General features: G+C 38.6%; 1 protein-coding gene across 1 annotated transcript in view; it reads left to right on the top strand.

Annotated features, from left to right (window-relative positions):
• LOC117918806 (sacsin) overlaps window positions 1-25,493 on the top strand; it is a 50,965-nt gene extending 25,472 nt beyond the window's left edge. Inside the window, 8 exon segments of the mRNA XM_034835709.1 lie at window positions 4,548-4,768; window positions 9,118-9,389; window positions 14,748-17,805; window positions 18,077-18,209; window positions 18,908-19,425; window positions 19,541-20,455; window positions 23,939-24,121; window positions 24,932-25,493. Coding sequence (XP_034691600.1) covers window positions 4,548-4,768; window positions 9,118-9,389; window positions 14,748-17,805; window positions 18,077-18,209; window positions 18,908-19,425; window positions 19,541-20,455; window positions 23,939-24,121; window positions 24,932-25,129 — 5,498 coding nt within the window. The 3' untranslated portion in view covers window positions 25,130-25,493.
• Window positions 25,494-25,561: the final 68 nt, after the last annotated feature.

Here is a 25,561-nt window from a genome sequence, read left to right as displayed (position 1 = left end):
ATGCTGGTCTTGTGAGGGCCTTTGTCAGCAGACTGGCTGCTTGCTGTGCAAATGGAATGTATATTATGCAGATGGTTCCTTCTTCAAGCTTCTCTTTGATGAAATGATGTTCTACTTCAACGTGCTTCATTTGGTCATGATGAACTGGGTTATGAGATATGTTTATGGCAGCTTTGTTATCACAGTAAATCTTCATTGGCTGATGTGATGTGACCTTTAACTCTTCCAGCAACAGTTTTAATCAAAGTAACTTGCATATACCTTGAGAAACAGCTCTATACTCAACTTCCGCATTGCTTCTAGCCACGGCATTTTGTTTTTTGCTCCTCCAAGTTACCAAGTTTCCCCATACAAAGGTACAATATCCAAAAGTTGATCGCCTATTGTCCACCGAAGCTGCCCAATCAGCATCCATATATTTTAGAATTCGGTACTGTTCTTGCTTCATTTTTCTCAAAGTATAGACCTTTCCCTACCGTCCCATTGAGATATTTTAGAATTCGGTACACAGCCTTCATATGTTCCTCATATGGTGTATACATGAATTGGCTTACCACACTAACTGCAAATGCAATATTATGAGATATGTTTCAAATTCAGATCCATTGGAGTACCAATTGGTTTGCACCCCATCATTCCGGTTTCCTTTAAAAGATCTAAGATATACTTTCTTTGAGAAACAAATATACCTTACTGATTTCTGGCCACTTCCATATTGAGAAAGTACCTCATTGATTCGAGGTCTTTTGTCTCAATTCCCTTGCCAATTTCTCCTTTAAATCTTCCATTTCCCGTTTGTCATCTTCTTGTAGGAGATTAAATTGAATTAATCTCTAACTACCCTATGCATAAAACAAATTTAAAAAACAATTCAAATTAACTCAAAATATCCAAAATTGTTTGGATGGTTTGAATTAATTCAAACCTCTTCAACTAATTCAGATAATCTCAATTATTTGAAAGAATCTTCAACATATACTTATGAGTTCACAAAATTATCTAGGGTAAATATAGTTTTATTTATTTTGTGTTTAATTTTGGCCATATTTTGTTTAGTAGCTTTATTATCATTTGAGAATAATATACAATGGCATGTGTCTAATGATAAATTTTCTACAACAAAATATCTTAATCATAATATTCTATGAAGAAATGTTGCAGGTAACTTTTGATAGACATGGGTGGAGGGGTGGGGTTTTTTTTTTTTTTTTTTTTTAAATTCAGAATAAACCTTTCATTTCATGCAATTGCACAAACGAACACAAAAAAAGGATGGGTTATCCTTCTTAAAATGCCCAAAAGAAGAGAGGACTTTAGAGAGTAGAGACTAGGACTATTGCTTAAGGACATAAAAAACATCATGTCAACAATTTTTTTTATATATTTATAAACTATATTTATTTTAACATAAATATATATATTAAAATAATAATTTGTTAAAATGGGGTGGTGGAGTAGATAGGTATGGGAAATTCTTGAACCTGCCCTGCCCCACCTGAATATGAGTTTGGGACAAGGATGAGAATGCATTAGATAATTGGGACAGATTTGGAATAGTGGTGACCTGCCCCAATCCTATCCTGTTGACATCTCTAGTTGGTTCTCTTTTGTGTGAATTTGGTAGTACAAGCTGAATTCTTGATCTGGCTGTCGAAATTTAAATTGGTAGGTTTACACCAAGCTTAGGGGATAAAATTAATTTGAAATTGGGTATTGCATAGTCCTTCATTTGGATTGTGTTTTCTTTGACCATATCTTGTAGGATTTCTATGGCAGGTGTAACACCCCTGAATATCTCACTTAATTTTTCACGAGTGCGCGGTGCTAAGAACCCTTCCTTAGCCAACCTTCCTTCCCAGCGTTTAGAAAAACAGAGTAAAACACAGAAAGAACAAAGCAACAGGGACACACACGAGGTTACGAGAATCCTTTCCCAACTTGTATTATTTCACTCTTACAAGACAAAATCGTTTCCTGAACCAAAGTACAATGCTCTCACCCAAGCATACGAGAAGGAACCCTTTCCCAAAACTCTCTCTCTCTGTTTCAAGGCTGTAGGAACCCTTTTAAAAGACTCAAGCTGCAGTTACAAATTTGAATTTCCCAATTCAAATCTTGGAGCCAACTTGGTGGTTATGCAACTGGCCAAAACCGCCCACAACTGCCTTGCATAACCACCCACCACCTAGATAGTGGCCTGCACATGCCACCCAGTTGCACCAGCCATTATCCCTTAGCCAACTGCAGGTCAAATGACGACTTGACTTGGTCACTTACTGTTTGAGCTAGCTGCTACTAGCTAGCTGCACTGCCATCTCCTCAGGTCTTGCTCGCCAAGCTGTTGGAGAGTCCCCCTAACAAGCCGACTCCTTCCCTGCAAGGTGCCTCTTGTGACCGGGTGCCCATCAGCATGTCTTTGATCAAGGCCCTTTGAGCCAGGCAGCGTGCACCACCCATCTGACTAAGTGACTGGTGCATCAGTGTGCCTTCCCCACACTGATGTTTGAACCCGTGCCATGTCTAGGTGCCCATGGCTTGGGCTTGTTGCTTGTTTCCCTTGTCCAGACCAGCTTCATAGCAACGAGCCATGGCATTGCGCCCCTGTGCTGTGCATAGGCATCATGATGCGAGTCGGCTATTGCTTGGAGCCATCAGACCATGGCATTGTGTCCATGGTTTCATTAGCTGGCTCACCGCACAAGGCTTAGGCTCCCTCGTGCTTGCGCGGGGAGGGGGTAGGCCGCACCAGACCTCGTGCTGTTGCGGCCACGGGGTGCACACCACACATGTCGTGGAGCCCATGTGTGTGTGCTCGAGTCGTGTCGTGTGTCCTAGGCACGCCCAAGGCCGTGCCATGGTGCCCCCTTGGTGCGGTTAAGGCTTTCCTTGGTGGCTCCCTCCTTTGAGTCACCTACTCCCCTCTTAAAGAGCAATACGGACCGTTTTCATTGTTTCTTGAGGAGACATCAATATGCTTGAGGAGACATAATGGAATAATAAATAATTGTAAATTAAAATTCCAAGTCCCTCAGTCTTCATCTGCACCACCTAAGTCAGGTGTGCGCGTGATGCCCATCTGGTGCGCACGCGGTGCATGTCTGGCTAGCCCACAGTGCGTGCGCGTTTGGCTCGCCCGCGGCCTCCTCACATAGCTCCTAGAGTTTGAACCACCAAACCTCCAGGATTTCCTTGCTTTCATCCTAGGCTCTCATGGGTGCAAGGCCTACCCATGAGGCCTATTCTTCCATGGTTAAGTCAAGAGGCTAAGGGGCTGATAGCAGGCTTGTATAGGATCTGCTACCATACATATTTGTACAATCATTCTCTAAAAGTCATCTTAAAAAACTGTAATTTTCTTGGTAAAGAGTCAATTATTCTTTTCTTTAAAGTTTTGTCTATCTCTTATCATTAGATGTTTTGCCTTTTAGGAACTGATAAAGCAGGCTCATTTCTATGGTTTAGAGTTTAATGTGATGGAACCACTAAGTCTCCACTACAACTTAATGGGGCTCTATTGTGCTCTTGATGCTAAATCACTCAAGGACAAAATCTTGAATTTTCATTTAGTTTTTTTTTTTTTTCCCCAAAATTTGAGATTCTACCTGAATGAGATGTTCTACAAAGAGGAAAGTACCAAGGTGATGAGAATTCCAATTTCTAGAATGTAATGGATTTGGGTGGGCTCCTGGTTCCTTTTGAGTAATGTTCAACTATTATCATGAGGACTTAATGAAGAATTCCATGATAACTCTTATCCCTTACAATGATCCGTGTTCTTTAACTACCTATTAGGATGAATTATGCTTAGGATATGGAAGATGTCCAATAATGGAAGTGTTTGAAAGTGCATTTTAAGATTCTTCTCAAACCATGTGGTTTTATGTATGGAGTTGGTCAATGATTTTGTTATGTGTCATGGGTTTATTAGATTAGGGAAGACAGTTTCTTCTGTTTTGCTTGGTGCCTATGACACATTTGTGAATTCAAAGTAAAATCCTACTCCTTTATTAGATTAAGATGGAGAAAGATAAATTTCATAAATTTGGGATTCTTGATCTAGAAATGTTTAAGAACTGAGCTTGGCTTTTACATAAGTTGGATTAGATTGTGCATTTCCTTGGTTACGCTGTGGATTCTCAAGCCCAGTTGGTTCAACTGGAACTTCAATCCTGAGCTAAGACATTTCCTGCCCCTTTCTTTTCTTAATAATTCTTATGGAATTGCCGAGTAGACTGCTTCAGAAATTGAAATGGGTTGATGAACTGGAGGATTTGAATAACAGGTTACAAACCTTTTCTTACCTATCAAAAGAAAAAAAGAAAAAAACAGGTTGCAAACCTTTTCTTGCTTTCATTTTCTTGATCACACATTTGCCATTCATATGTCTTCTCTATGCGGCTTGTAGAAGGTTACTCCTGTCTAAAGCCTACACTCTTTTGCAGTTTTAGCCTTCCTGTTTTCTGGATGATCAATTTTCTAATTGAAATTCTATGGTCAGTGTCTTCTGTCATTAATACTGCAGAACTGAATCTTTGCTGCTGTTTCAGGTACTAATTTGACTGAGCGATTTTGTGATCAATTTAATCCTATGCTAATTGGTCAAAATATGCCATGGTCATCATCAGATTGTACTGTTATGCGCATGCCTCTATCAACAGAATGCATGAAAGGTGGACTTGAGTTTGGGCTACAAAGAGTGAAGCAGATTTTTGACAGATTTTTGGAGCATGCATCTAGAGTACTTCTATCCTTGAAGTCAGTTTTGCAGGTATTATTAGTCTTAAGTGATTCTTACCATATTTAATGGTTTTCTTTCATGCTGCCATTGCTTTCAATCCTTACCGCTTGAAAAATATATTTATTTTTATTAGAAACAAAAGATGTAGTTATTATGGTTAAAAAAACAAGAGAAGGATGAGAAGTCCTCCCTGCAATTACGAAAACATGATCAAAATATGATTGAATTCCTCCACTGTACAAGGAATCTATACAAAAGGTTTAGACTACAAAGCAATATTCAAAGATGTCATCTCTGCAAGTCCTGACTGAGCTCCTCTCAATCATGTCTAAACCCTTTTGAGCTACACATCGAATGCTAATTGAGTTGAATAACACTAAGAGAAATCCCTTTAAAAGCCTCAGTGTCGAAAGAGGAATGGAAGTGAAGTAAATCCCACCTCTCTAATGTCTTCCACTTATCTGCAAAAATTCTAGCATTTCTCTCTTGCCATACAATGCATGGTAACATGAGATAAGCAATTTGCTGAAGGGTCTTGCCTCTAATGGAGCTCCCAAACCCCCATATAAAATGACCATCATATCATATATACTCATGGGTGGCACTCAATCAATCCTAACTTGTCTAAATAGACTGTGTCAGAGCCCCTGAGTTACCACATGAAAAATATTTCCCATGCTTTTTACATGTTAGGAGACAAGTGAGGACAAAATGGGGCAGCACTCAACACTACTTGACTATTAGTAAACCAACCAATCTATTTCTGTATCACAATAAGAATAGTACCCACTCTCTCCTTCAAGGTGGGACAGAGATATTAAGCATGCCTAGCTTGAGGTTTTGAATGAATGTCTCAGTGGTTCCTCTAAACTTTTGAGGACCCTTGACCTTGTATGTGGAATAGAATCTTATTGCTTTTGACTATGTCCATAGCAAAATGGCAATTGATTTGCTTGCTCCTGGTTTGGAAAATCTAATTTATTCATATCATTAAATAACATCATTTATAAAACGTGAAAGATTGAATTGTGTTTAGCTTCATAGATATTGGGTTTTAGCAGTTAAATTTCTGAATCAGGGATAAGGTAAGATACTTAGGAATATTTGTCTATTCGGAATGCCAGCCTTAACCTAATTTAACACTAATCAAGTGTCCTCAGATACTAACCAAATTTAAACTAGGAGTGGTGATGAGCTATGCCATTGCATAATCTACCACACATAACATCTTTTCCATCACTATCCATCTAGTTTATGGAGAGACTTATGGGTGGTGGTATTTATCTCTCCTTCTTTTTCTTTGCTATATGGAAGCCTTTTTAGTTGGTAGGAACCATCCGCTCCCTTCTTTACTAAAAATAATTTACTTTTATAACCCTATTTCTTCACTAGTGGCAATTTCATCGAAGTCTTTTCAAAAAAAGATTGGCAAAATTATTGGATTGCCACCAACAAGATAGGAGAAATAATTTCCCAAATATAGTAGTATAGATAATACGGTATATCATAGTGCACATATTGTAAAACTATCATCACAGGACATTCTTTTTGCAGATTGACTTAATGAAGATCATGATTTATTGCTGCATAGGCATATACATGAGGAGTTGGTATCAATGTATGCCTAATTGCTCCTTTTATAATTCCTCAAACCACATTTTAGTTGCCAACTAATATTTAGCCAACTTAGTGGATGACTATTTGTTAAGGGTAATTAGCATGATCCTCCTAACACTAAGGTCATGTTTGGTTGACTAGATATAACATGAGATAAAATAAGAGATGAGATAATATATGATATCCCATGTTTGGTTGGCAATAGGACATGATAAGTTATCCTATCACTAATCAAATTCCATGTTCAACCAAACATGGAGTAGGATAAGTGGTATGATATATTATTCAATCTTTTTTTTGTCTTCTCCACATGAGATAGGATACTCCTAAGTTGAGATATGGGATATAAATATTCCATGAATCATAAATTTATTTTTCTCATATGTTTTCTTGTTTTTTTTTTTTCAATTTTTTTATTACCCATTTTGAAAAGCAAATTTTTTTTTATGAAAAATCACTTTAGGAAAAATCACTTTCCACCCCATCTATTGAATCATAACTTAGTTACTGTACTCATTCCCTACTGTGATGCATTTTCTAGGTCAAAACTCCCCCCACCCTTTTCCAATTGTTTTCCACAAGCCCACACCAAACACTACATCCACCCCCCATCACCACCACTGCCACTTCTTTAGCACACAACCAAGCCTTCATCTCTCCAAATTTCCCCTTGATTATTTGCCTATGAGATTATTCTGCCCTACGTTCCACCTTAACTATCATTTTTCAACATAAGTCCTGACCCTTAGCCACCTAACCTGTCTCTCATGTTAGAGCTCTCCACCACAACTTTACTGTGAACGACATTTTTCCGACTACAAATTCAAACCACCCTGTAACCAATCTGCCATCTGTTTTGACTAGAATTCTGGCCTACTGCAACTATTGAGTATTGAATATAAGCAGTGTCCTTGTCAATTGCTAAGAAGCCCCACAAGCATCCCTCACTTGCTTAAGCAGTTTGCTAGCCTATAAGAGAACTGGTAGGCTCATCGACATTGCCCAAGATCCTTCAAATGAATCTCACTATCTGAGCACAACTCTGCTAGACCACAGGTTTGCAATTGAACCAAAACATCTCATGCCCTCATTGCTTCTGGTTTAGACACAACCTCTGAAGTAAACAGAGAACCACCTCACAACCCCCATTTAACTTGCAAAATATCTGTAGGCCACATCCTAAGCTTGGAAAGTTCTAGTGATGGATCTTGGAAACAGCCCCATGGACCCACAAGACAACATTCCAGGATTTCCATATTCTATGCACCTCATTCACTCTCAACTCTACCCACACTAAGTTCCTGGCACGATTTGGCAGTCTGTGAACCATTTCTGCATAGGATGCTTCCTTCGAAACCCTTGCCTTACCACTAATTAAGGGCCCCTTTGCTGCTTTTCTTCCTTCAACTCTGACCCCCACTAGCTTCTCTTGTAATGAACAATAACTCTCAAGCAGTGGATTATAGTCACCAAAAAAATCCATTCCAACTGGTCAAAACCTTTAGGAATAACCCTAGAAAATATTTTCACATCTTCTAAAAACACCGATATCACTAATAATATCTAGCTTCATTTTGTCTTTCTCCAATCTCCACTTTGTACCAATGCTCAACATCCTTTGGCTCTTTAAGGAAAGTTTTTCCATCTTTCCAGCTGCCTGTAGTAAAACAAACAGTCCAAAATCCATATGAGACTCTCCAAATCCCTCCCTTCTAATCTACCCTTAACCACTTTAGTAGAATCTCGAGCGACTTGGAATCTTTGACAATCCAACCATTTCTGGGCTCCACCCATTTGTTTCCCTCTAGAAAGCTTAGGAGGTGATGAGATTGATGTATCCTTCCTAGTATTAATAATGATGAAATGATAAAAATATTTTGCTTTTGTATTTGATAGTGATCAAAAGAAAAGAGGCATTCACCATACTTGACTATCTATGGTAGAAGTGGAGCAGCTCATATCTGTTATGGTTAGAGATTTCACCAGATGACATTCAATAAGACAATGAACAATTAGGTGCTTGGTTCATTCGCTAGATTTCTTGTATATGATGCATATATTTGGAAAAAAATCTTCTGGGTATTCTTTTGGAGTAAGTCATTAGTATCACCTTCATGTAGGCAACCAACTAGGCCAATGATTTTCACCTTTGAGAGATCTTTTTGAAGAAAAGAAAGAATGTTGTGTTTGTGATTGGCAATCTAAGAATGGAGGTAGGATTTTACAGGAGAAATTAATGATACTTCTTTATATTAATCGGTGGGAGGGGATAACTGGATGACATTGGTTTATTGGTTCAAAGTTGATTAGAGTTTAGAACAAAAAAATGAAATTTGTAACAATCCTATGTGGAAATGGCATTCAAACTCATCATAAGTGCATTTCTTATTTTGAAAGATAAAGCGCCCTAATAGGGAGGGTTGAGAACTGTATTTCTTTTGTCAAAGGAAGTTTTTTCTTTTCTTTGTGTTAAAATTTGAGAATCGTGTTTCTATTGATGAGGGTGGCTGTCTGTTAGGTTTGTTAGATCACAAACCTTTTCCATGCACCCCATGCTTTGGGTATAATTACACTTGCGCTTATGATTTACCATGGATAATGGCATCTAACTTATAGTTCTGACTACTTTTGGAAAAGGATTTTTTTAATTAAATTCTTAGATGTGGAAAGGATCTCCCTATAACTCATTGCTAATATATGATCAATAAATGCTTATAAATTTGTGATCCACATGAAGCTTTTAAAATTCTTTTATTTTTCAGGTGTCACTATCAACATGGGAGGAAGGAAACCCACAACCTAGCCAGGATTATTCTGTTGGTGTTGATTCATCAGCTGCTATCATAAGAAACCCTTTTTCAGAAAAGAAGTGGAGAAAATTTCAAATATCAAGGTTGTTTAGTAGCTCAAATGCTGCAATTAAATTACATGTCATAGATGTGAACATGTACCAAGGAAGAACTAGAGTTGTTGATCGGTGGCTCATTGTGCTTAGCTTGGGTTCTGGGCAAACAAGAAATATGGCTCTTGATAGGTATGTTGACAAATGGAATCTGTCTAGGTAGCTCTTCTTTAGTTTTGTCACTATATTTTAGAAGGTGAAACCCACAGCCTTATTCATTTCGTTGTTATTATATCTTCAAAGAACCCCAAAGAATTTTCTTTAAGTTTATTTTCATTTTTAGCGGGGACATCTTGGGATGGATCAACTGTAGTTCCTACAGAATGCAAAATAGATGATTATCAGTAAAAAGGTAAACAATGGCAATCGTATAAATATCTGCAAGTAAATGAAAATGTGTGCATGAGTTTGTGTGGATAGTTAAGTTGGATTAAGTTCCATATGTATAACATTTGAATCTCAGTCTTGTCTTAATCGTGCTCCATGCTCATGGTTTGTTTGTTTTTTTTTTAGTTATTTATTTATTTTTTTGGGAATCTCATGGAAGCCTGGAGCTGTTTCTTACAATAGACTATAGGGTTGGTAGAAATGGTTACTTTGGATTAAATTCCATATCTTTGATATCCAATTCGCACTGTTGGTTAATGGTACTCATAGTTTTTTTCCAAGTTCTGTGGCTTGACATAAGGAGATCATCTTTCTCCCCGTCACTTATATTATGGAAGCCTTTAGCTTTCTTCCAATATATCATAAGGCTTGGCTGGAAATTGCTAAGTTGGATTAAATTCTATATCTTTAACATTCTATTCTTAGTGTTGATGAATGGTCATCTGATTTTTTTCCGACTCCCGTGGCTAAAGATAGGAAGAGCCTCATTCTCCCGTTCCTTTCACTTCTGTACTGGAAGCTCTGCATTCGTACTTCCAAAGGCTTAGGAGGGTGGGTTCATTAGTGGCTTTAAGGTGGTTGCAGGGATGGAGAGCTTGCATCTGCCTTTCATGATGATTCTCCCCCTACCTATGAGACACAAAATGATTATTTACTATCTTTGAGATGGATCCTCTTCTGCTTTGAGGGGTTTCTGGTTTTAAAATTAATTTTGGTAAGAGTGAGGTCATTCAAGTGGATGTTCTGGTGAATGAGGATTTGTTGGCTTCTATCTTTTGTTGTACAGTTTCGCTTATTTAGGTTTTCCATTGATTGCCCCTTTTAGATCTGTGTCGATTTGAGATACATTTGTGCAAGGGTTTCACAAAAGGCTCATTCAGTGGAAAAATCAATATGTACCTAAAGGAAAAGGACCCATGTTAATTAAAAGCACCATTTGTTACTTATTAATATACTTCACGTCCTCTTTTATTTTTTTATTTTTATGAGTTTCATGTCTTCTTTCATCCCCCCTTAACGATTGTGCTTGAGAAGATCTAGAGGAAGGACCTTCTAGGAAGGGGAGGGGTCTTGTACTCTCATGGGCTTGAAAAGAAAATGCATCTTGTGAATTAGTCAATAGGTTGTTTTGTTAAGAAAAGAGGTGAATTAGGTTCCAAGAGTCTCTCTCTCATTACTTAACAAGGCCCTATTTGGGAAGTGGTTGTGAAGGTTTGCAATTAAGTAGGAGACCTAGGTGGTAAGATCATTTTTAGTAAGTTTCAGGATGTGGGAGGGGATTGGGTTTCTAGGAGGGGCGCTGACAGCATAAGCCTTAAAAGGGTTATATTTTGAAAGGGGGAAAAAGGAATTAAGATTTCCTAAGTTGACTCTATCAAGGGCATCTAGGTAGTTTTGTAGATTTTGTTTGTTAGAAGTCAAATTTAATAGTTATTGTGATTAAGTTCTAATGGAGTTTAGAAAATTGTCTTTTGTGGAATTAAACTTCTATGTCCTAAAAAGTTTTTAGTTTTCTTTGAATTCCATTAATTTGAGTCTTAGGAAAAGAATCAGAGTCTTAATAGTGTTGAGCTTTTCAAAAGTCAATTCGAGAGTGTTTACAAGTCTTTACAAGTCAACGAGTAAATTCTACTCAAGGAGTAAATAAGGTTGTGGGTTTCACCAGCTTGATCACTAGTCTTTACAAGATAATAGCCAAAGTGTTAGCAGGACATCTAAGAGGGGTACTTCACGAAACCATCCATTCTACTCAAGGAGCCTTCGTTCAAGGGAGACAAATTTTGGATGTAGTTCTCATAGCCAATGAGATAGTGGATGAGAAAAAAAAAATCAGGGGAGGAAGGAGTTGTATTCAAAATTGACTTTGAAAAGGCCTATGACCATGTGAGTTGGGATTTTTTGGATCATGTGTTGGAGATGAAGGGGTTTAGTCCTAGATGAAGGAAATGGATGAGAGGTTGCTTGTCCTCGATTTCTTTTGCAGTCATAGTGAACGGTAATGCGAAAGGGTGGGTTAAGGCATCTAGAGGTTTAAGACAAGGCGACCCTTTATCCCCTTTTTTGTTCACTATAGTGGCAGATGTATTGAGTAAGATGTTATTGAGAGCTGAGGAGAGAAACGTCTTGGAGGGTTTCAGGGTGGGTAGGAACAGAACAAGAGTATCCCATTTACAATTTGCAGATGATACCATTTTCTTTTCTAGTACTCGAGAAGAGGATATGATGACCCTTAAGAATGTTCTGCTAGTGTTTGGGCATATTTTCGGGTTGAAAGTTAATCTTGACAAAAGCAATATCTATGGCATTAATCTTGAACAGAATCATCTTTCTAGGTTGGCCGAGATGCTTGACTGCAAGGCTTCTGGGTGGCCTATATTTTACCTGGGTCTTCCTCTGGGAAGGAATCCTAAGGCGTGTGGTTTTTGGGATCCTGTGATTGAGAGGATATCAAGGAGATTAGATGGGTGGCAAAAGGCATATTTATCTTTTGGAGGTAGGATAACCCTCATTCAATCTTGTCTCACCCATATGCCATGTTACTTTCTCTCCTTGTTTAAGATTTCCGCCTCAGTGGCAGCAAAAATTGAGAGACTGCAAAGAGATTTTTTATGGTCAGGTGTAGGGGAAGGCAAAAGAGACCATTTGGTTAGTTGGGACGTAGTGTGTAAGCCGAAATCGAGAGGGGGATTGGGTTTTGGAAAGATTTCTATAAGGAATGTCGCTTTTTTAGGGAAGTGGTTGTGGAGATATCCTAGGGAGGGTTCAGCTCTGTGGCATCAGGTTATCTTAAGCATTTATGGATCACACTCCAATGGCTAGGATGTCAACAATATAGTTAGATGGTCACATCATTGTCCTTGGAAGGCCATTGCACTTGTCTTCCAAGAGTTTTCCAAGTTTACTTGGTTTGTGGTAGGTGATGGGGATAGAATTCGGTTTTGGGAAGACTTGTGGTGGGGGGATCAACCTTTGGGAGTCCAATATCCAAGATTACTTAGCATAGTCACGGATAAAAATGCTTCTATTTCATCAATTCTTGGATATACCCGCCATTTCTCTTGGAATTTCAACTTTCGTCGAAATCTTTCTGATTCTGAAATAGAAGATTTAGAAGGCCTTATGCGGTCTCTTGATCGTCTACACATATCACCTTCGGTTCCAGATAAGAGATCCTGGTCTTTATCTCCTTCAGGATTTTTCACAGTCAAATCTTTCTTTCTGGCCTTATCTCAATATTCTGAGTTGCCTCCAGTTTTCCCTACCAAGTTTGTCTGGAATTCTCAAGTCCCCTTCAAAGTCAAGTCCTTTGTCTGGTTGGTGGCTCACAAGAAGGTTAATACTAATGACTTGTTACAATTGAGAAGACCCCACAAAGCACTTAGTCCCGACATATGTAAGTTGTGCATGAAGCATGGAGAAATAGTAGATCACCTTTTCCTCCATTGCTCTTTGACGATGGGTTTGTGGCACAGATTATTTCAATTAGCAAAGACGGATTGGGTTCCCCTAAGGAGCATCTCTGACATGTTATCTACGAATTTTAATGGTTTTGGATCTTCTAAGAGAGGGATTGTTTTATGGCAAGATGCGTGCATCGCGTTAATGTGGGTGGTGTGGCGGGAAAGAAATGTAAGGATTTTTGAGGATAAAGCAAGGAATTCAAAGTATCTTTGGGATTCTATTCATTTTCTTGCTTCTCTTTGGGCTTTTGTTCTAAGGTTTTTAAGGGGATACCTCTTAACGTGTTACAACTTGATTGGTTAGCGGTGTGTAACTAGAGTGCTTGCTTATTCTCTCTTTGTATTTTCTTATATTTGATTACTTGTAGTTTTGTTTTTCTTTGGTGGGAGGATTCCTCATCCTTCTATTGTACCTTCTTTTTATCAATATATTCCTTTGTCGTTTCCTATAAAAAAAAATAGTGTTGAGCTTTTCTAAAGCCTACAAATAAAGCTATTTAATGTAAACCAAGTAATACTTGTTTTTGGATCTTTTCACCCATTATTGTGGAGACTCCATTATCTCTTCCTCTATGTGAGACTCCTAGAAAGCCCTACAAATTTAAGGTTGCCTTTTATAAATATTTTTCCATTGTGATTACCCTAATTCTTCTTTCCTTTCTTTAAATCCTAGAAAAGTGAAGCCTTACATATTTGATTGTAGGTCACCATAATAGGGTTGTCCTACAACAAGATTGGAAAGTAAAGAGTGGGAAGATTACTGGCTATACACTATATTCTTTGTGGGTAATGGATGCCAGATTGAGTTCAAGCATGATGTTTACTGGAGGGAGTACATGCATAAAGATTTATTCCCTTTTGTATTGCTTCTTGCAAAGACACTTGGATAGTCAAGTCATTTGGTTTGGAGTGAAGTTTGAGGAGTTTGATCCCCAAGCCTCCTCCAAAAGTTTGTTTTTTTTTCGCTTAGGAGGCCATATGGGAGAGAAGCTTTACAACAGATTAGCTCATGAAATGGGGATGGTTTTAGTAGTTGGTGTTGCTTTTGGAAGCATTGTGGGGTCAAACCATACCCTTATTCATTGTGAATTTGGTCTGTGGCTTATTGTCCTTGTTCTCTTTGTCTGGTATCTTGTGATGCTTCTTTGGCTGATGAAGGATTTGCTTTTGGGGGGTGGTAGGGAGTTGATGGTATCAGAAGTGTATGTGAATCATGATATTGAAAGGGTAGTAAAAGGGATTCTTGCAGAACCTGAATGAAGTGGCTTGCTCTCTAAAGAAAGTTGATTGTGGAATGATGAGGTCTGAAGGCAGTTAACACAAAAATACTCAGCAAATCACAGGGTTATAAAAATATAGGAATTAGAAAAACTTTGAATCGCTCTGTACAGTAATTTAAAAAAGAGGAATAGAGGTTGGGTATTGGCCTGTCTATGGAGTAAGGCTTATGGATGGCACATAATATTTTCCTTTCTAGCTAGTTCTGCCCATAAAAATTAATCTGTGTGACAATTCTGATACACTCCACCCTTTGTCCTGTTCTTTCTTTTTCCAAATTTTCTGGAAATATTAATTTACTGCAATATTCTCTGAATAAAATTTCTGATACCATCTTTTTCTTGTCAATGATAATTCTTTCCAGGCGGTATTTGGCTTACAACTTGACTCCTGTTGCTGGAGTTGCAGCACATATATCCCGGAATGGCCATCCTGCTGACTCTATTCTATCAAACTCAAACTCCATTATGTGTCCTCTTCCTTTGTCCAGTGACATAAACATGCCTGTCACTGTTCTTGGATGTTTCCTTGTCCGTCACAATGGAGGTCGCTATCTCTTTAAATGCCAGGATGGAGAAGCTGCAGTTGAGGCACGGCCTGATGCTGGAAATCTGTTAATTGAAGCTTGGAACAGAGAACTGATGTCTTGTGTTCGTGATTCCTACATTGAAATGGTGTTGGAAATTCAAAAATTAAGAAGAGAACCTTCAAGTTCTACTATTGAGCCAACTGTAGGCCGTACCATTAATCTGGCTTTGAAGGCTTATGGGGACCGAATTTATTCCTTCTGGCCAAGATCTACTGGGAACTCTTTGGTTAATGAACCTTCTGATGGCAGTAACTTAATTTCAACCAATGTTCTTAAAGCTGATTGGGAGTGTCTGATTGAACAAGTAATTAGGCCTTTCTATGCTCGCCTTGTTGACCTTCCTGTCTGGCAGCTCTACTCTGGAAATTTGGTCAAGGCTGAAGAGGGTATGTTTCTTTCCCAACCTAGGAATGGGGTTGGTGGTAATTTGCTACCAGCTACAGTTTGTGGATTTGTGAAGGAACATTATCCAGTTTTTTCAGTACCATGGGAGTTGGTAACTGAAATCCAGGCTGTGGGAGTTATAGTTCGTGAAGTCAAACCTAAGATGGTTCGTGATCTTCTTAGGGTTGCTTCGACATCTATTGTTCTCCGGTCGGTTGATACATATGTGGATGTCCTTGAGTACTGCTTGTCTGATATTCATATTTCAGAGTCCTCCAATCCGAGCACTGTGGACACATCATTGGACACATTTAATTCCAATTCTATATACAGAGCAAGTAAAGAAGAGGGCAGCAGTTCCACTTCTGTGTCAATTCCTCATGTGCAGAGGCTTAATGGGATGTCTACTCAGAATGCTGCCAATTCAGGGGGAGATGCACTTGAAATGGTGACAACCCTCGGGAAGGCTTTGTTTGATTTTGGCCGGGGAGTTGTTGAAGATATTGGTAGGGGGGGAGGGCCTTTGGTTCATAGGAACAGCATTACAGGTAGTAGTGGTGACATCAGGGGTAGAAGTGAAGACCAAAAGCTTCTATCCATTGCTGCTGAGCTCAGAGGCTTACCGTGTCCAACTGCAACAAAGCATCTGACAAGGTTGGGGGTTACTGAACTCTGGATTGGGAACAAGGAGCAACAGACCTTGATGATTCCTTTAGCAGCAAAGTTTATCCACTCAGATGTACTGGACAGATCAATCTTAGCTGACATTTTTTGCAACCCTGTGCTTCAAACATTGTTGAAACTTCAGAATTTCTCTGTCCGCTTACTGTCCAACCATATGAGGAAACTTTTTCATGAGAGCTGGGTGAATCACATAATGGACTCTAATATGGCCCCTTGGTTTTCATGGGAGAACACTACAGGTTCTAGTCGAGAAGGGGGCCCTTCTCCTGAATGGATAAGACTCTTCTGGAATGGTTTCAGTGGCTCATTGGAAGACCTCTCACTCTTTTCTGATTGGCCGCTAATTCCTGCTTTTCTTGGTCGGCCTATCTTATGCCGTGTAAGGGAGCGTCAGCTGGTTTTTATTCCACCCCCTACTGTTGATCATGTTGTGGAAATGAGTGCAACTGAAATTGATCCAACTGGGATATCAATTAATCATTCTTCCGAAACCGAGTCAATCCAGTCATACATTTCAGCTTTTAAAGCAGCTGAAAATAAGTATCCTTGGTTGTTATCACTGCTGAACCAGTGCAACATACCTATATTTGATGCTGCCTTCATGGAATGTGCTGCTCGATGTAATTGTCTCCCTACACTTGATCAGTCATTAGGGCAGATTATTGCTTGCAAGCTTGTTGCAGCTAAACAGGCTGGCTATTTCCCTGAACTTAATTCTTTTCTAGCTTCAGAGCGTGATGAACTCTTTGCACTTTTTGCTTCTGATTTCTCTTCTAATGGCTCTAAGTATGGAAGGGAAGAGCTTGAAGTGTTACGTGCTCTGCCTATATACAAAACGGTTACAGGGTCATACACTCAATTGCAAAGTCAAGATCTGTGTATGATCCCTTCTAGTTCATTTCTCAAGCCATGTGATGAGCATTGCCTTTCATATCCCACAGATTCTGTGGAAAGTTCATTACTTAGAGCCCTTGCAGTCCCCGAGCTGCAAGATCAACAGATTTTGGTCAAATTTGGGTTGCCTGGATTTGAAGGCAAGCCTCAGGCTGAGCAGGAGGATATCCTAATATATCTTTACATGAATTGGCAAGATCTACAGGTAGATTCTTCAGTAGTTGAAGCTTTGAAGGAGGCTAGATTTGTAAGGAATTCTGATGAATTCTCCATAGATCTGTCCAAACCCAAGGATCTGTTTGATCCTGGTGATGTTTTGTTAACATCTGTGTTCTTTGGTGAGAGAAAGAAATTTCCTGGAGAAAGGTTTACTACAGATGGGTGGCTTCGGATATTAAGAAAAACTGGTCTTCGAACTGCAGCTGAAGCAGATGTGATACTTGAATGTGCCAGAAGAGTTGAATTTCTTGGCAGTGAATGCATGAAGCCCAGAGGGGATCTTGATGATTTTGAGTCAGATTTATCAACCTCTCAGAATGAAATATCTTTGGAAATATGGTCATTAGCTGGATCTGTTGTTGAATCTGTATTCTCAAATTTTGCTGTTCTTTACAGCAACAACTTCTGCAATATTCTTGGGAAGATTGCATTTGTTCCCACTGAAAGAGGATTTCCAAGTGTTGGAGGCAAGAAAGGTGGGAAGAGAGTGCTCTCTTCATATAGTGAAGTTGTTTTGTTGAAAGATTGGCCGCTAGCTTGGAGTTGTGCTCCCATTCTCTCTAAACAGAATGTTGTTCCACCTGAGTATTCTTGGGGAGCATTTCACTTAAGGAGCCCTCCAGTTTTTTCAACAGTTATAAAACATCTGCAGGTAAAACCGTCTTATTTTATGTCTGTATATAAAAGTAGTTTGCAGCCATCTGTTTTAACTTGCTTTCTTTGGACTAGGCAAGCCTGCTTGTCTTAAATGGGGTTGGGGCCTTCTCTTAACCAAATGCATTTGGATTTAGCTGGGATAGATTCGGGGTTATGGTTTAGTCTGCCTTTTTCCTTTTTCTTAAGGATATTTCATCTTCTTTTGCACCTCTTTTCTTTGTCCTTTGATAACATCTTAAGTGTCTTATTTAAATAATGTGCCCCAGATTATTGGAAGAAATGGTGGTGAAGACACTCTTGCTCATTGGCCAACTGCATCTGGCATGATGACCATTGATGAAGCTTCATGTGAGGTCTTGAAGTATCTGGATAAGGTTTGGGGATCCCTCTCTTCGTCAGGTAGCTTCTTTGTTTGCTCTTGCTCTTTGTTGCTGTTAAGTCTTTTGCTAAAGTTACAAAATATACCTTATAGGTCCATTACCTAACATCTTGAGCTGTTGTATTAAATTTGTAGTTTAACATGATAACAGAGTCTCATTTTTCAGGAGGTCTTAACTTTGAACCTCACTGTCTTTTCATTTCCCTCGTTTATTAAGCCCATATGCAAGTGAGAGGACATTGCACAGGAGGCAAGGTGTTAATGCTTTCACTAAGTTGGGTTAATAAATATTATTGGTCCATTACCTAACAACTTAAACTTATGTTTTTGGATCAAACTGGTAGCTTAATGGATATCAATTTTTCTTTTCAATAATGATCTTCAAGAACAAAAATCTCACTTGGTTAAATGTTTGCATTTGTTTTTTGTTGGAAAGTTCAGTTGTGGGACTAAAGACTTGCAATTTTTAAACCCTCATTTCTTTGTTAATTTTAAAAATAAAATAAAGATCTAATTTGGAAACATCTTTCAATATCCAAAGTATTATAATAGATAGCCATGAGAAAGTTTAAGGCAGCTTAGAATAAAATGCTTATAAATGTAGTAGTCATATTTTACCAAATACTGGTGGTTTGTGGTTGGATCAGCTGTATTGATGATCTGCTCTTGTCATCCAATTGTTTCTCTCAGAATCTTTGTTCCTTCTATTTTCCTGCAGATAAAGCAGAGTTGCAGAAAGTGGCATTTATTCCTGCTGCAAATGGTACACGCCTGGTGACAGCAAAATCCCTTTTTGTGCGTCTGGCAATAAACCTCTCCCCCTTTGCATTTGAACTTCCTACACTGTATCTGCCTTTTGTAAATATTCTCAAAGACATGGGACTTCAGGACATGTTATCAGTTACTTGTGCAAAGGATCTTCTTTTAAATCTCCAGAAAGCTTGTGGATATCAACGTCTAAATCCAAATGAACTCCGAGCTGTAATGGAAATTTTGTATTTCATCTGTGATACTGAGGCAAATATTTCAGATGATTCAAACTGGGAATCAGAAGCAATAGTCCCTGATGATGGCTGCAGACTTGTTCATGCAAAATCATGTGTATATATTGATTCTTATGGCTCCCGATATGTCAAATATATTGACATTTCCAGGCTAAGATTTGTTCACCCAGATCTTCCAGAGAGAATATGCACAGAATTGAGCATCAAAAAGCTGTCTGATGTCGTCATAGAGGTACATGACCTGCTGAAACTTCTTTTCTTGCAAATTTGTTCTTAGTTTTTTGTTTGGACATATCCAGTCTAAATTTTCTTGCTTTCCATTAATCTGATAAATATCTGCATCCCAGGAACTCAATCATGGGGAGCACTTACAGACAGTGGAATGTATTAGGTCAGTTCCACTAGCATCCATCAGACAAAAGCTGTTAAGCAGATCACTTCAGGCTGCGGTATGGACTGTAATCAATAGTGTTAGTAGTTACATGCCTGCCTCTAATCATCTTACTTTGGAGAAGACACAGAGTTCTCTAGAATATGTTGCTGAGAAGTTGCAGTTTGTTCATTGCCTTCACACTCATTTTTTGCTCCATCCAAAGCTTTTAGACATTACCTCTGCAGCTAAGGAATCCATCCCTGAGTGGAAAACTGAATTCCAACATCGAACTCTCTACTTTATTAACCGGTCAAGGACCTGTTTTTTCATTGCTGAACCGCCAGCCTACATCTCTGTTTATGATGTTATTGCAGCTGTTGTGAGCCATGTTTTGGGCTCCCCAACTCCACTACCTATTGGTTCTTTATTTCAGTGTCCTGATGGCTCAGAGACTGCTGTTGTTAATATTCTGAAATTATGTTCTGACAAAAGAGAAACTGAGCCCATGGATGGAAGCAGTAGTTTGGTTGGCAAGGAAATATTGCCACAAGATGCTCTTCATGTGCAACTTCACCCGTTGAGACCTTTTTATAGAGGAGAAATAGTGGCTTGGCAGTCTCGTAATGGAGATAAATTGAAGTATGGTAGAGTTCCAGAGGATGTGAGACCATCATCAGGCCAAGCGCTCTACAGATTCAAAGTGGAAACTGCACCAGGGGTGACTGAGACTCTTCTCTCTTCTCAGGTTTTCTCATTCCGGAGCATATCAATGGACAATCAAGCTTCCTCATCAGCAACCTTGCTGGAGAGTAGTTCTACAGTTATTGAAAATAGGATGCATGCCGACATGCCAGAAAGTTCTGGAAGAGGCAGAACAAGATATGATCAGGTTTGGCCCTCTCTATATTGATTGGCTTGACATGATTACAAGAATAAAATGAAATTTTAAAAAATAAAAAAAGTTCCCAATAGTGTTAAATTCTCGATCATGATATAGAAATCTTTTCTGGAACTTGAGGAACTTGATATGGTGGCATACATTTCAATCCAACTTCTGCCTAAAATCCCTAGGTCCATAAAATTCTACTTTCTATTAGGATCAGTAAGATGAGCTTGAAATTCAAGTAATTACTAAATTTTTTTCCTATATTAAAATATCCATGTTGGAGCTATTATTATGTCATGACCACTTATGAAAGAATAAAGCAGTAGCCATTGATCTCCAAAGCAAACAAAATAAGGAAGAATCCTTTTTTTCCCAATTCTCCTTTTCTCATTCTCATCATTACTTGGTGACTCCAAGAGATTTCTGGCTATTTGGAGTCACCAAGTAATGATGAGAAGGAGAAAGAAGGGGATAAGAACACTAGTTTTTTTTTTTTTCACAAAATGGCCAATGCTCAAAGGAGGAATTTTTTGGCTGAGTTAAGGGTGAATGGTGAATTGCTATCCGGGAGGACAACATTAAAGGTGTGGCAAATGCTTTTCACATGGTTTTGTCTAAGGCATCGGAGTGGTGGCCAACCATCGTTGGGCTGGTGTTTTATTCCTTGCCTAGTGCTGATTTTAAAGCTCTAGAGATTCCCTTCTTCAAAAAAGAGGTTCTTGCAGTATCTAACTTAGTGGTGATAAAGCCCATGGTCCAAACAACTTCTCCATGGTTTTTTGGCAATTTTGTTGGGATTTTATGAAATGAGAGGTTATGGGGTTTTTTGCGGAATTCTATGATCTAAAGATCTAAAGGATTTTAGATGTATTAGCTTGATAGGAAGTTTATACAAGCTCTTGGCTAAGGTCCTAGCAACAAACTTAAAAAGGTGGTAAGTAACTTAGTCTCAGATTTTTAGCATGCTGTTGTGGTGGGAGACAAATTTTAGATGTTGTTTTGATAGCAAATGAGGTTATTGATTGTAGACTTTAAGACACCTTGAAAGGAATCATTTGCAATCTTGACATCGAAAAGGCTTATGACCATGCAAATTGGAGTTTTGTTCTTGCAATTCTGGAAAAAATGAGGTCTGGCTCCAAGTGGTTAAAATGGGTCGAATGGTGTATCTCTATAGTACTCTTTTTTGTCTTGGTAAATGGAACCCCTTTAGGCTTCTTCCAAATCTCTAGGGGTTTGAGACAAGCAAACCCTTTGTCTCCTTATTTGTTCATCTTGGCAATGAAGACTCTTTTTTGCATTCTTTTCAAGGCAAAAGAAGGGGGGTTTATTGATGGTTTCTTAGTCAAAGGAAGAGACAATGTGGGGATGAAGATCTTTCATTTGTTATTTGTAGACGATACTCTCATTCTTTATAATTCTTGTAAGGAGAAGCTAGAACACCTAAATTTGGTCTTCATGTGGTTTGAGGCGATTTTAAGGCTAAAGATTAATCTGGAGAAAAGTGAGTTGGTTCCAGTTGGCGATGTCCCAAATATGGAGGAGTTTGCTGAGGTTTTAAGTTGCAAAGTGGGTGCTCTCCCAACCACCTATTTAGGTCTCCTTTTGGGAGCCCTTTACAAGTCCTCTAGGGTTTTGGAGGGGGTGGAAGAGCGTTTCCAAAAAAGGTTTGCTTTGTGGAAGAGACAGTATCTCTCAAAAGGTGAAAGACAGGCACTGATAAATAGTACCTTATCCAGTTTACCGAGTTATTGTATGTCTTTTTTTGTCATTCCTAAGAGGGTAATTATTAGACTGGAAAGGATTCAAAGGAACTTCCTTTGGGGAGGAGGGGCTTTGGTCAATAAGCCATTGCCTAGACAAACAGAAAGGAGGCTTGCACTTTAGAAACCTTTCTATCTTTAGCAAGGCTCTTTTGGAAAAATGGTCTTGGAGATTTGTGAGTGAAAGGAATCCTCTTTGGAAATAGGTGATTGTAGGTAAGTATAAGCAAGAAAAAGAAGGATGGTGCACTAAAGAAGTGAGAGAGGCATGAAGTAAGGGTGTAGAAGGCCAAAAAGGATGGGAAGCTTTCAAAGATAAAACAAGCTTTAAGATTGGTTTCGAGAATAGGGCGAAATTTTGGAAGGACAAGTGGTGTGAGGACACACCTTTGTGGGATTCTTTATGAATCTTTATTCTATAACCTCTTCAAAAGATGCTTAGGTGATTGATGTCTAGGATGGTGGTAGCTAGGGTCCTAGGTTTATTAGACAACTACATGATTGAAAGTTAGAGGAAATAGATGTCTTTTTTGGGAGGTTGTATGATCACTCCATTTGTTTGGACATTGATGATATTATGGTGTCGTTGGAGACAAAAATAATGGTAACTTTTCTGTTAAGTCTTTTTTCTAGTTTGCACTTGGGGAAGATTTGGCTTTGGTTATAGTTTAGGTATATAAGGGGAAGCAAGGTGTGGAATTTTGACTCTTGGTCATGCAAATCCATTAATACTTGCTAGAGCGATGAGATGTTTTTTTTCTTGGATTCCTTGGGTAGCCAAAGACAATGTAGATCATTTGGGTAAGGAACGGGCTTCTCACTTGGAGGAGTTTTAGCCACCTTGGTTGGATGTTGTTTCTTTAACTTTGCTCTTCTTGTGCTTTTGCCCTAGTCTTGTTTAGTTGTTGTTTTCCTTTTCGAAGAATAGCTCACCTTTCTTATACATTTTTACTTAAGCCCTACTTGAAGAGCTTCTTAAAACCTAGAAGCAACATTTGAAAACTCTTAAGAGCATTTGGATAAAACTCCCAAACATGGGGTCCAACACTTTTAAAAGCAAGGAGACCCATCCTTCTCCGTAAATGTGATATAGGAAGAAAATTTTGATAATATTAAATTTTTTCGAAATGTCAAAATTATTTTTATTTTTAATAAAAAAAAAATTTAAATACAGTTCTCAAATATAAAACTCGATCCCATTGTAATAGTAACTATATCTACTTCCACTATTAAATGCATAAAATGCTATGCAAGAAGCAAATTTTGATTTAATTATAATTTTTTAAAATGTCAAAATTATCTTTATGTTCAGTAAAAGAATTTTAAAATTACTGTTCCCAAACATGAGGTTGACTCACTGTAATAACGACTATTACTACCAAATACAGAAGTTACACGCTATCCCAAACATGTTCTTAATGGTCTATTAAATAAATTGTTTGATTATAGGGTGGGGGGTTGGTTTGGGTTTTGTGTTGCATGAGCTGAGGGGGTTGGAAGAGAAAGGAAAGGGCAAGGTAGCAAAGTACTTTTAAGCAGATAGATTTATACTTGTTCAGTCCTCATGGTGAAAAAATTACTATCTAATACAATACACCCACATTACATTTGAATATTCCTTCAAATAGCTTTTGTGAGTTTCAGTAGTCACTTATGTAGAGTTTTTCACTTATATGCTGAATCACATCTGGCATAAAGTTAAGAAGGATTTCTTCATGTGCAGCTGCCACCTGGTAAAGAGCTCCAATATGGCCGAGTGTCAGCTGCAGAACTGGTGCAGGCAGTTCATGAGATGCTCTGCTCAGCTGGGATCAATATGGATGTGGAGAAGCAGTCTCTACTGCAAACAACCTTAACCTTGCAGGAACAACTGAAGGAGTCTCAGGCTGCACTTTTGCTTGAGCAGGTTTGTAACTTGCCGTTCTTTAATTTGTTAAATGCTGTCTGTCAGAAAAACTCTGAACTGGCTACGAGGGCATTAAACAATGTCCATAGGATATCGGTATCCATATAAAATAGTCCTTTATGTGATATAGATTTCCCTAAGGTAGCACCATGCATGTTGTGTTCTATATGTCAAAGTGCCAATCCTCCTCCAAGATGATTACTGTTATATGTTTTGACATGGACAGCCTGAAAATATTTTCAGCCCCTCTCCTTATGCTTGACCATTTGGGCCTTTTGAATGAGTGCTTTTTCAAACAATCTTTTGGCACTTAATACCATCTCACCACTTCTGCTGAAAATTAGCCTTACCTACCCCAGTGGACTTCAACTCCCAACCTCTAATTCGAGGTCTTTTGGGAAGCCTTCTATATTCCAATTAGCACCTGCTAGTTGGTTTTAATGGTGATCATTATGGCCATTTTAACTGTCTCTGGACCTTGAGAGTTTCCCTTTTGTGTGTCATAGGATGAACAAGCTTGGATTTTAGGCACTTCTACCATTTTGACTCCGTGCAGAATGGGTAATCTATTCAGTTCTTTCCCGAACATCTCCCCAAGTTTGATTGATAAGCGAACATAATATTTTGGCAGCACAGATTCAAGATATAGCTATATACAGATACCACTTGGTTTGATCAAATACCTCTTTCCGAAGGGCCTGCTTAACAAATGCTACATAACTGGTCATAAAATGCTAGCCATTGCCTCAACCTTGGATTGCCTAATATACTAAAAGATTTAGTGTTGATGGAATGAATTTGCTTGAGCAGGAAAAGGCAGACATGGCAGCAAAGGAAGCAGATACAGCCAAAGCATCATGGATGTGCCGGGTTTGTCTTAGTGCTGAAGTTGACATTACAATAATCCCATGCGGACACGTCCTGTGTCGCAGATGCTCTTCTGCTGTTTCCAGGTGCCCATTCTGCCGGCTCCAGGTCTCTAAAACTATGAAGATTTATCGCCCATGACAAACTCCGGTCGTATGTGCAAAATACGAGAATGAAATTGCCCTACCTCATTTACCCAGAGGGAGCCTCATAATAATCTGTGTAAATCTTCATTTGCAAGGAATATGATGAAAAGGAAACTAATTTCCCCGAGGGTTATTATATAAATGGGTCCAAGTGTTATTCGGCTTATGCCGAGGAAGTGAAAATTAGCATGTGGGGTAGGAGAGAGGTGGATAGGATTTGTGTTCATCATAAAGCCCTTTGTGTATTAGGAGCTTTGTTCATTTATGTACAGAAGAAGAAAGCTGCTCAATTTGCTACCATGTACAGTAAGCATTCTTGAGATCTTTAATCAAATTTTTTTTTAGTTCCAAAGGAATGAGATCAAAGTGTGATGAGATTAGATTTAGATACAAATTAATAGGATGCATCCTACAAACAAATGAAACT

Source organism: Vitis riparia, chromosome 1 (genome assembly GCF_004353265.1).
Source record: "Vitis riparia cultivar Riparia Gloire de Montpellier isolate 1030 chromosome 1, EGFV_Vit.rip_1.0, whole genome shotgun sequence".
Classification (NCBI taxonomy): Eukaryota; Viridiplantae; Streptophyta; class Magnoliopsida; order Vitales; family Vitaceae; genus Vitis; species Vitis riparia.
This window is presented reverse-complemented; position numbering and strand designations above follow the sequence as displayed.